General features: G+C 41.7%; 1 protein-coding gene across 1 annotated transcript in view; it reads left to right on the top strand.

Moving 5' to 3' along the window:
- slc49a4 (solute carrier family 49 member 4) overlaps positions 1-10,962 on the top strand; it is a 54,535-nt gene extending 43,573 nt beyond the window's left edge. The window contains exon 9 of the mRNA XM_062431825.1: positions 9,092-10,962. Within this exon, the coding sequence (XP_062287809.1) occupies positions 9,092-9,207 (116 nt within the window). The 3' untranslated portion in view covers positions 9,208-10,962. The remainder of the gene's footprint in view (positions 1-9,091) is intronic.
- The last annotated feature ends 1,380 nt before the right edge of the window (positions 10,963-12,342 follow it).

Here is a 12,342-nt window from a genome sequence, read left to right as displayed (position 1 = left end):
GTGAGGTCCGGAGGCTCTTGGCAACGGATGGAAATTAGCGCCGGCCACTGGCCAGATGTTGGTGAATTTGCTCAACCTAGCAGCCGCGACAGCAGCCGATAGCGAGTCTCTGCTGCAGTTCATATCATTCAGTTTAAGTGTGTGTGTGTGTGACTGGGATGTTACCGTCTGTGCGGCTGTGCGCACAACATGAACCATTGTGCGCTTGTTTGCGGCACGTGTGTAAATTTGACCGGCAAAAATAAGATATATGAGATTGATTGGAGCTGGTCACTAGGCGTGGCCAATCAGCTAAAAACTGGTCATTTTTGATTGGTGGTTGATCAATCGGTGCATTTCTACAAGCCACAGCTTTATTGTGGGCACTAAACATTTAATGGCTGTCACTGACCATGAAGCCTCCAGAGGCCACAAAGAGGTGACCTGTATATTATGAATACATTTTGTGTGTGTGTGTGCATGCATGCAAAAATGAGTTACACATAAAAGTGTGATTATAAAATTCTGGCTGGTAAAATGTAGACTTCAGCAGCCACTTTGGCTAGTGTAGGAAAAAGTTCATTCAACACTGCCTTTGGGGCCGTATTCAAGTATAACAGCTGAAACCATCAGGTGTCACATACTCTTTTTAAACTTTCATTAAATGGTGTCAGAAAAAGGCTGATCAAAAGGTTGGAGAGCCCAAGTTTTATCTTCGTTCCTGACAAATCTGTACACTTAAAAAACCTGATCTGTGCCCTTCCTGTCTCCTGATCCCTGTGAGGAAATATTCAGTTTGCTGGCTGGAACCTTCAGAAACTCACCCACTGTTGTCACAGTTTTACCAAACTAGATTTTTAGAGGAAAGTAACTCTGACTTCTGATTGTCCTGCCAGACCTTTCTGTTATTTTGCACGTACACTGAGCGGGGGGGCCCACTGGCTAGGCTACTCAAAAAAGTCATAATTATTCTTGCATTATGAAATCTTAATTTTTCTTATAAATTATCAATTGTTTTAGGCAAGCACATTTTGCATTTAAAATTGGGTAGAGTTCTCAACAAAGTTGTCAGAAAAGTCACATTTTTTATTTGTGTATTCTTACACTTATGTTACATTATTCTATTTCATCAGATTTGTTAAAGGCACAGAAATTTGGATAACAGGTGACTTCTATTTGAACTAGTTGAAGGGTTGAGAGTTGAATCTGGAGGTGTTCAGTGAACTTGTTGAATTTAGGATCACACATTCTCACAGTAAAAAGAACAGAAGTTTAAGAGACAACTCAAACAAAGATGAAGTCCTTTGAAAATTGCGTGTGAGTGTGATCCAGATGACAAGTGACGCATTTTAAATCCTCTCAACTGCTCGCATGTCAGACTGATGATAAATCATAGATTAGACAGCCGTACACCAGGTGTAGACAGACGGAGATGGAGGTAGATGGAGCATCTGTGTACGCACACACACACACACACACACACACACACACACACACACATACACACACGCACCACACAAGAGAAGGACTCATAAAGAATAAATGATGTGTCCTCTGCTCTGCACTTTCCTCTGCGGTCCTGAGTGATAGACTTCTGGCTGGTGTTGAAGGTGTCTGAATTTGTTGCATGTGAGGGTGCGTATCTATATGTGTGTGTGTGTGTGTGTGTGTGTGTGTGTGGGCGGGCGAGCTGAAGGGCGTCAGATGTGCTGAGATGGATCCTGACAACTCTCCCTGCGACAGCTGGGGAGAAGATCAAGCTGAGCTGATGGAGGCTTTTTCTGCCATCTTCTTCACTTCCTACACTGAAGTGTTGTAATAGAACATGATGCACTGGAGCTCTCTCTTTCTCTCTCTCTCTCTCTCTCTCTCTCTCTCTCTTTCTCTCTCTCTCTCTCTCTCTCTCTCTCTCTCTCTCTCTCTCTCTCTCTCTCTCTCTCTCTCTCTCTCTCTCTCTCTTTCTCTTTCTCTTTCTCTTTCTCTTTCTCTCTCTCTCTCCACACCGCTGCAGGCATGCCTTTCTTTGTACATGTGAGCTCACAGATGAGTACCTGAGCGGTAGACTGCTGCCAGTCAGCTACTTGCACAAATTGTCAGTCAGGTGACGAGTTGCTGAAGTCTACTGTTTCTGTCACGTCGGCACGTTACCGTCCACTGTCTCAGGTGTGTTAGAGGAAATCAATGTAATGTGGATCTCATCATATAAGATCCAGTATCCCAGCGGATTTGGTTTTCATAATAGCGAGATGTATTTAAGGATAAAAGCCGGCATAATCAATATTTTTCTTGTTGTCAGCAAATCCTGTGAAGAGATTAAAACCCACATTGTGTTTGTGTGTCTCTATCAATGCTTTCTGACAGGGTGTCTACACTGAAAGCATCTCAGATATGATTTTCAGGTGTCTGCGCTGCACGTCTGATGGAACAGTTTGCTTCTATGTTAATCAATACAGTCTACACTTTAGTACCGGCTCATGTATCACGCTATGCACTGTTTTTTTTTTTAGCCAACAATTGTCAAACAGCAGAGCATTTGTTGGGAATGCAGATGAATACACATTCTGTTCTCCAGTGAGTCTTGACAATGACAGATTGTTGTTTCGTGGACATTAAGAAAACTATAGAATACCTCCAACATTATCCTTTTTAATGGTTGTCTTTTCCAGGCCTTCAAAGCTACCAATAGCGATCCCCACTGGAAGCCTACTGAGCAATGATATCAGCATGACTTATATTTGTTACAGTACAGACAGGGAGACCCAATTGCAGTTCCAGTTCAGAGTTTTTATTCTTCAAAGTCAATCAACAAAAATCTTCAGCCAGTAGGGCAGTTCAAAAGTCCACAACAAAAATCTTCACTCGTAAGAGGAGTAATCAAAAATGCAAAAACAGAAGCTTGGCAGGGCAGAAAAACAAGCAGAATCCAACAAGGAGAACAAAGAGGTCAAACTTATAGTTCAGGGCTCCAACGGCACTCACAGAGAGACGGACAGGACAATCTGACACAGAGCATGGAGTGAGCAGAGTTTAAGTAGGCCAATCAATTAGGCCAGCACAATCAGGGGCAGGTGGCAAACAATTAAGCAATCATGGGCAGCTCCAGACAAAACCACATGGCCAGGCCGTACACAAAGGAACCACCAGAGGGCAGGCAAAAAGGTAAACAAAACATGACAGAAAGTGACAGATAGTGACAATATTATCAGCTGATATCACTGCGTATGCGTTTGCCAATAAGTAAGAGGAGATTACAGAACAGAACTAAGTTAAGATATGTTTGAGTTTTTTCTAGAAACAATAACTTTGTATTCATTACATTTTAAATTTCTCATTTAGTACATCTGTGATATGCTTTAATTCTTTAATTCTATACTGATATTAAGGAACTTGTTTTTAAGTATCACTATATTAGTTTTTTTCATCATTGACCAGTGTTGGTTATTGGATATTTGAGTAGTTCTCAGTAATTTACTGCACTATATGATGGGCCTGTCATATAGTTGTAAATGTTCTAATTCCACTTTTACTTGCTTGTGGTGGGTTAACAGCCATCATGCAGAATATATATATGCATTCAAATGATACATTATTGTTACTTTATCTACCATAATGGAAGATGAGGAGATAGCAGGTCATCCACTCGCTCATCCAGCCTCTCTAGACTGTGAATTAAAAAAAAAAAAGTCCATGTTTCTTGTCTTGTTTAGAAATCAGCTGCATTCAGTTCTCCTCCCGCAAAGATTCATTTGATTATTATGTAAATCCCCCCTTGGAAGTATTCTAGTGGGCCTTCTCATTACTCTAATTTCCTCTCTGTGGTCCCATAATGGATGTGGCAAAATAATATGCAAACTTGGGGGGGAAAAAAACCCTGATAAATTCTGCAAGAGGCTCGTCTTTTGAAAGCCCTTTCACCTCCAGATATTGAAAATTGGACGCCCCAGCCCTTTACAGATTTCCATCTATTTCCAGTTTACAGTTCATTTTCGGGGGTTTTCCTTTTGGCTGCCCACCGCCTCATTATGCATTCTGAATTAGTCTCCTTTTCCCTGTGAGCGGGAGAGGCATTTATGAATTTACCTCCTTGTCCATTTTAATATCCATGATGGGAGGTCGGTTGTGATTCAGCGACTCCTAACTGGCCTCTTGACTCTGTTGTTGTGTTGTTGTTTTTTAAAATCCTCAAAGTCTCTGAACCATGTGACTGGGAAACATGAATAGAAGCTCTGGGCTATATATTTGCGCTTGTCTCTCTCTTTTCCCCGATTTCATCTGCTGTGCGTTTGTGTCATTTAGCATTGGTGCAGCGGGTGGAATATAAAGCAGCAGAGAGGTATTGTGGAGCCTCAAAAGTTTAGTGGAGGAAGAAAAAGAGGAAGGGAGGGTGGTGCTGAGTTTCCCGCTCAGTTGTGAGTTGCATAGTGGGAAGCAGGAATTATTCAGCACAGAGAAATAATTGCTGCTTCTTTTAGTCCCGAACTTTTTTTTCTCCTTCTTTTCTGCTAAACTTTACATGTTCGTCTGAAGTGAAAACGCTTCTGCAGAGTTACTTTTTTACTTTTTTAAACAGCCCCATATAAACTGTGGAGGTGTTTTTAAAAAAACCTAACATATCTTTTTAGAGCTCAGTCACTCCGCAGAGGGAAAAAAAAATACCTTTTTGCATTTGCTGTTTTCTTTGGTTTGTGTTTTTTGGAAGAGTTTTAAATCACGAGTGAGCAGCAGCATTGACAGAGTAAATGAACTCTGGATGAAATCTGTTTACACACATATGAAACAAACACACACACATAGGCAGCCATCAAGTAGTGGCTACTGTAGGTGTGTTACCAACCTGTCAGTTTACAGCAGGAATGTTCAAATGATTCCATAAAGGACCATGTGGCTGCAGGCTTTTATTAGGGTTAGGGTTGGGCACACCATGCTTGACCCATTTAATCAACTGATCTTAGTCTTCAGACGCTTGATTGGTCAAATCATTTGTGCTCTTGATTGGCCGGAACAAAAACCAGCAGGCACATGGCCCTTTATGGAATAGTTCGGACATGCCTGGTCTACTTAGTACCCCCACATGCTTCACAATGAGGAAGTGGTCACTTCACGATGGATGATCTCGTCTATGCATCTTCAGGTGTGACCTCAGTCCTCTCCGCAGCCGTAAAGGAGACACCGAACCGTATTAATTACGACGCTGCGTTGACCTCAATTAAGACTGATTAAGGCCATAAGAGGCCCGTCAGCCCACGTGTCTGTCTTTATCTTGTGGCGGCTATCTGCTGACGGAGGCAGCTACAGTAATAGGCTGTTAATATGATGAACGGTCCGATGTTCACGCTGATGTCCTCTGAATGTGTTCGCACTGTCAAAGAGACCCAGCTATGGCTCATGGCAGCGGTGATCTATTGGATTGTTGGTTTTGGCTGATGTTCAATAGTTACAGTTCAAATTTTGGAATCAGGAAATGGTTCCTACAGTTTCAATAGATGAGAAGAGAAGATTAAGGCAATGCGTCCAAAAATCAACAGCTGGAAAACATCTGTATTTATTTTAAAATGTCTTGCTCTGTCAATGACTTCTGGTACATGCAAAATTGGACATTTATTTTAGTCAAGAGATGAAGTCAAAATTAAAAGTTCAAATTAAAAGACAGTGTTCACATACTACACATACTACAATACATAGCATTTACAGCCATATCTTTCATCATGTCCCTCTGTCCTCATTTCCTGTCACCTCTTACTTAAACTTAGTAATAAAGACATTAAAAGACGCCAAAAAAACGTTAAAAATCTCGTAGACCCACTGAATGAGATGCAAAGTTTGGCTCTGTTTTTTTTTCTTTTGGTCGTGAGCCAATTTCTTTGCAGGCGACAACAGGAATGATCAACAGCTATAAGAAGAGAGGAAACATTTTAACTTCATGCAAATGAGCACCAAATTCCACTGGAGGCTCTGCAGTGATTCACACAGAAGCTGTCAACGAAAAAGTGATGCAGTGGTGCAGGTTTCACTCCCTATTATTATAGTTTCCATGATCACCTGTTGTATGTCTCGTGCCTCCAAGATTACACATACAAACCAAACCAAAGTGCTGCTCAGAGCAAAATGGTGTAAATTGTTGTAGAATGTAGTTCTGTCACTTATTTACACAATGTTTGCCAACATTCGAGCTCCTCGCTAGCTTGCTGGCTTCCACCCACAGAGGCGGGAAGTGGCAGAGGATATTTGTTCACTTCCAGTTGGCCTTCACAGTAAAGATAATGTGTAAAACTATACACGTCTGCAAGGTTTAGTCACAGATTTACATGAAACATATACTTTAGTTTAGATTGCAACATATGAAAACTCTAATCACGTGATAATTAGAAAGCTGTTTTACACAAGTCCGATTTTAGATTAATCCTCCAAATTTTGTCTTTTGGTGGTTGCCATGGCACCACCATCAGGACCACTGTACCAATAGGGAAAAGGGAAGGAAAGGAGGAAAAAAAGGGTTTAGCTAACAGTCTGCTAGACCTTTCGACTACAAAATTGTCTTCTTCATTTACTTAATTAGTTATCAGCTTTTTAAATAACTTAACAAAATGTGATAACAATACATCAAATTAATTAAAACAAGTAAAAACAAGAAAACACAGATGGAAACACAGATAAAAAATAATAAATAAACAGAGTGCAGGGAATGAAAATATTCTAGTGATTTAGTTTTTAAGTGTTTTACAGTCAGCTGTAGTGCTCAGCCCGGAGTTGACATCAGGAGTGTGTGGCTCCTCGCTGCGTCACAGGAAAAGTTTACCAGCATGCAACACGGCACACGCCACATAAACCTGTCCTTCAACGGCGCTCATTAAAAATCTCATAAACAACTTTAAAGCGAACCTGTGATCTGAGGAGCCTCCAGAATCAGAGCTGTAAGTGACTCCTCTCTCTTCTCCTTCCTTTTATCTCATCTGCTCTAATCTTCTCTCCTTTTTCCCCTCCCCACCACCTCCCTCACTTCTCTCCTCCTTCTTTGTTTCCCCTCACCATTAACTTACCACCCGGACAAACTTTTAGTGCATCACTCCCCAAAACTTTGCTCCAGTTACGTCCTTTGAGATCAGAGCGAATGAGCTGCTTCTCCGTTTTGACCATATCACCTGATTGAATTACTCTACAATTACCCAGCTCTGCATTAGTATTCATTTAAAGGCTGGAGGCCTGAACACACACACACACAGAGGCAGACTGTGTGTCTCCAACTTTAATCGGACGGCTCTTTGTCATGCGTATATAAATGCGAAAGTGAGGCAGAAACTCGATGGAGAAGACGGCGGTTCAGATAAACACAACTCCATTAACCTGCCTCCATGCCAGGTCTCCCGCTGTCCGGCTCACACACTCCTGATTAATGAGGCTGCTTCAGGAGTCTCGACACCTCGCCGCAAACACCCTCACCCAATCCCTCACCTCCCTTCTCCACCTCCCCTTTTGCCCACCATTTATCCGTTGCTTTCATCTCCACACCTCTAACCCCTACATTCTTTCTCCTCGTGGAAGAGAGATTAAACACCCCCCAAAAAAAGTCATAATTTATCACCAAAGAGGCCGCGCCACGCAGTCCGAGCACCGGTCTCTTCGGGCATTGATCGGTTGCTCTCTTCAGGCCAGGGCAGCTGATTGACGACGTTATGAAAAGCCAGTCGATTGGATTGGAATGGGAGCGGAGGCGGACTGAGTTGAGACATTGTGCTGGCAGGTGCCCTCGGGTCCCCGCGACATGTTATGACCTGACTTCTCTATATTTAGTCAGGCTCATTATCAGGACCCGAGCAGCTGCCTGCTGCCACCACATCCTCCCTCTTGGCTGAGAGGCTGGTTTTAGATTCTTCTTAGCATCTCTCTCTTGTCCAAAACACTTGTGTGTGGTAGAGTGCATTTGGAAGAATTGGTTTATTGATTCGGTGTTTTGCTTTGGTGTTTGCTGTTTTCGTCTGAGGTGAATCTGAGATGCCGAACAACGCGAAGAGCTTTTCTTTTTTTTTGTCTTGTGTGCTGATGAGTTAGGATGCCGACGGTTCAGCGCCATCGCGGACTCCCTATCTGCCCTCCGGATTCAGCATTATTGCAGACAGCCAGAGCACCTCTCCTGTGGTTAATGGAGCTTGAACAGAGAAAATAGAACACCTCATTCTGCGCCATGTTTAGGTTCAAGTGTAGGTCAATGATAATGGGGAACACTGCCAATATCATTGAATTATTCAGAATCATTATGAAAGACAGCTCTCATAAGAAGGCTGTTCTTATTTCCTATATGTTATGTCTATGTCTTTATTGATTAGCCATAAATCTCATACATTATTCAGAGGCACTAACTCTCTGTAGGTTTATGGGTGTATGTAGATGAATTTTTCATTGTGAAGGAACATGTGGTCATATATCATGGGCTGTATCTTGCTACAGAGACCGTTTGAGAACGTCGTCTTTTCCGGTCCTCTCCCAGTATCACCTTTTTTTCTAGGTTACAGTATCTGCAACAGTTAATTTGATCTTCTGTATGTATTTTTTGTTTTGTTCTTTCACAAACTAAAGTGTAAAAGAAGCTTGAATGTTCTGTACATGACCAAAACCTTGTGGACAATGATGTTGGGCAATGATATCTGGCTCTCAGTTGGCATTCCGGTTCACCCCAAAGGTGTTTGATGGGGTTGAGGTTAGGCTTCTGTGCGGGCCAGTCAAGTTCTTCCACACCAAACTTGGAAAACCATTTCTTTATGGAGCATTGTCATGTTGAAACCGGATAGGGGTCTTCCCAAAACCACTGCCACTAATTTGGACAATTACAATCGCCCTAAATTGACATTGTATGTTGTTGCATGGGAACTGAAGGCACTAGGCCAAAACCACAAAAACCAAACCACAAATACCAAACCACAATGAAAACTACACAGTAGACAGAGGTGGAAGGCATGGGGAAAACATGAGAAAACAAGGTTGGAAAAAAACAAGAACAAAGGGAAACAAGTATACCATTAATTAAGTTCAGATTTAAAGCAAACCTGTGGTCTTAACATTACTTAACATCTAACTTAAGAACACCTCTCTTTTTTTTCTCTCTCTCTCCTTTCTACAGATCTGTCATGGTTGAACTGGTGTCTAACCGGCTCCTGCCTCTTCAGCCTCGTCCTCATCCTCTTCTTCAGGGAGTCCTACGACCGCCTCTACCTGGACGTCTTTGTCTCCGTGTGACGTCAAAAACACTAAACTAAAAAAGGACAGAATAATCAATTCTTGCACAAAGGAGAGGAGAAAAGGGAGACAATGTGGAAAGCCCACAATCTTTTATTGAGATGTAAGATTTTAGGGTGTAAATGTGTGTATGTTGGTGACAGTGGTGATTCATTGCTGTCATATGGCTGCCGAGAAGAAGCAAGAAGCGACCATGTTTACTCTTTATACTGACTCGAGGCCATATGACTAACACATCATTACCTGTTTTTATATGTCAGTCTATGTTTGTATGTAAACAGACTTTTGTGAACGGTTAAATTATTTCTTTTTAACCAGACACAGCATGGCAGACTGTTAATCGTTGTTGTTTACAGATGTACTATTTAAAGATGTTCTCAGTGTCGCCCCCGTGTGGCTGCTTGGTGCACCTCCCCTGATTGTCTTTAAAAATGATGGGACGCTGTACCAAAGCTGGAAGACGAGCTGACTACAGATCAGCATTAAGTGTCGGCCACTAAAGAGGAAGTAAAGCGCGATAATTGGACGGCTCTGTCAGCCAATCAGCAGGCCTGGCTGTGCTGAGTCGGGGCTCATCTTTGGACATTTCATCACTATTTTATCAAGATGAATATTATGCAAGAACAGAAGTTACCTACGGGATTGATGATTGGATGTCAGCCAAAAGCGTGGGCTGGGATTGGACGAACCTGCGCTTTATTTCTTTATTTTCAATGAACTATTGATGTGGAAAACTCTTGTGATATTTTACACGTTGACATTTCAGAAGTTCTTTTAGCTTATTTATGGTTAATAATGTCAATTTCTTGGAGATTTATTGTTTATTGTTTGTGTGTTTTTTTGTTGTTGTTTTTTTAAAAATCTAATAATTAGTTTTTACAGTTTTTAATATTTCAGTTGTTCTCAGCAGCCTGCCAGTATTTATTGGAACTTTCTCAACACTAACACCAATAACACAGTTTTCACTGAAGCAGGATGTTGTGATGACGACTGAGGCCGCAGCCGAGACACAACGAGGGAGGTTACGTTATTATACAGACATGAGGATGACGTCATGTTGTAAATTGCCAAGCTGCTCCTCTCCAAAGCACCAGCAGGTGTCTCTGCGCCGACTCAAAGTCTACTGACATAAAACCTTAAGGGAAAAAGAAGGAAGTAGCTTTTTTTTTGTACATTTTTTTTTTTTAATGTTTTCTGAACTTTTTAACTGATCAAACCTGAGCTGTGACAGATCTGGAAGGACATAACCACAAAGAAACACATCGAGGCAAATGAAAAACATCTGTCACATGCAAAGTGTTTCTCTAACTTTGCCCGTGACCTCTCCTCGTCTCTTGCACAGCGGTTATATGAAATATGAATTGCTTTAACGTGTTTTCCTCTGGGCTTCGAGGATCCTCTGTAATGTGGTGCTTGTGGTTTTCTTTTCTTTTCTTTTTTTTTTTTTTACTCTCCTTGTACAGAAAGGTTTGTCTTTTACCTTTTTGACGTGTTGCCTTAATTGCCCGGTGCGGTGCGTTCAGCGTCTCTCTCTCTCTCTCTCTCTCTCTCTCTCTCTCTCTCTCTCTCTCTCTCTCTCTCTCTCTCTCTCTCTCTCTCTCTCTCTCCTCCACACTGTGACTATAGCGTGTGTATATATACTGTTAAAGGTCACGTTCTTCACAGCACATACTCTACGGTTTTCCCGGGTTTTGGGTTATAAATGTCCTTGTTCTGTGAAAAGGAGAAAAAAAAGAAGAAATGTGACTGTCAGATATTTCCAGCACCTTATTAAAATGAACATTTTAAGAATAACGGCGCTGTTTGTCTTCTTTTTGTTGACAGGATAATGAGCTTTTCAAAAACCAACTACTCTTTTTTATTTTTTAGCTGTTTGACATTATCGATCTGTGATGTCCAGCTCATCCCACAGTTCAATTTGTATTTCTGCTCCTGTGCTCACTTCCATTCAACCTGCCTCTCGGTGATCTTTTCATAAGGGGGACATTCATTTTATAAGGGGATGGAAATATTGCCCCTTACAGTGCAGTTCCTGAGTGTTTGGACACCTTCTTGGCTCTGAGCTCCGGTACATTGGATTTGAGATGAAACTGCGGCGTTGAAGTGCTGACTCTCAGCTTTAATTCGAAGGTGGTTACACCCACGTCAGATGGACTGTGTAAAAAAATTGCAACCCTCTCAGTCTCTTGAAGGTAAAATGAGCCTTGTGTCCTCCACTTTTCACCCAGTTTGGATGTGAACACCTCAAACGCTCATAAAAGTCTTTTAGTTTCGTTTCTCATCCAGTGCACAAGAGAAGATGTTACACGCTGCACTCTAGTTAACTAGTTTGCTTCCATTATCACAGCCAGGCTCAAAACTCAGCCTGTCTAGTGCTCTATTATTTGCTTTCAGTGGCGACTACAGTCTGTGAAGGCATTAGTGTCTGTGCCTGGCTGAGATGGACCCACCGCCTGAATGACTACTGAAGTGCAGAAAGAGGCTCGAGCTGTTATTGCGTTATTAATGACATAGTTGAAATATTTTCTGCTGGTTTCAGCCACACTGGGAGTATCTTAACATCAACATAAAAGGCCCCTGTGTAGTTTGGTGTGTGAGGTTGGCCTCCCAGTGATTTACTGCAGTGTTGCACTTTTTTTAAAGTCTCAAGCAACACGCTGATATTTATCTTGGAGTGTAGTTCTTGTTGTGGGTTAAGCTCTAAAAACAGAAGTCTTCAAAACTGAAACATTCATCATGATATCGGAATTGGAATTTTTGCTTTAAAGCTACTTGGAGTAATTTATTGCACACACCAGATATTGCATAGCGCCTCATGTTTATCAATCAAACTTTATTTAGTTTTCATACAGATTCATGTAGTCGACTGACAAGCTGATTATAAAACTGAACAAACAAACAAATTACAAAGAAAAAAAGAAAAAAACTGAGACGCTGAAGGGAAAATAATGATACAAATATTTAGGGAGTGCTTTGGCGGGTACTGTGCATACTGCATAGACACAGTATCCCTGGTTCAATTCCAGCAAGGGACCCCCCCCCCCCCACATTTAACAACATCAGAAAAACATTCATAACCTCAGATTTCGCCTCTGTCTGTGGATGATGTGAGATTGACAGCAGGGTCTTTTGTTT

The sequence above is a fragment of the Scomber scombrus genome, chromosome 13 (assembly GCF_963691925.1).
Source record: "Scomber scombrus chromosome 13, fScoSco1.1, whole genome shotgun sequence".
NCBI lineage: Eukaryota > Metazoa > Chordata > Actinopteri > Scombriformes > Scombridae > Scomber > Scomber scombrus.
This window is presented reverse-complemented; position numbering and strand designations above follow the sequence as displayed.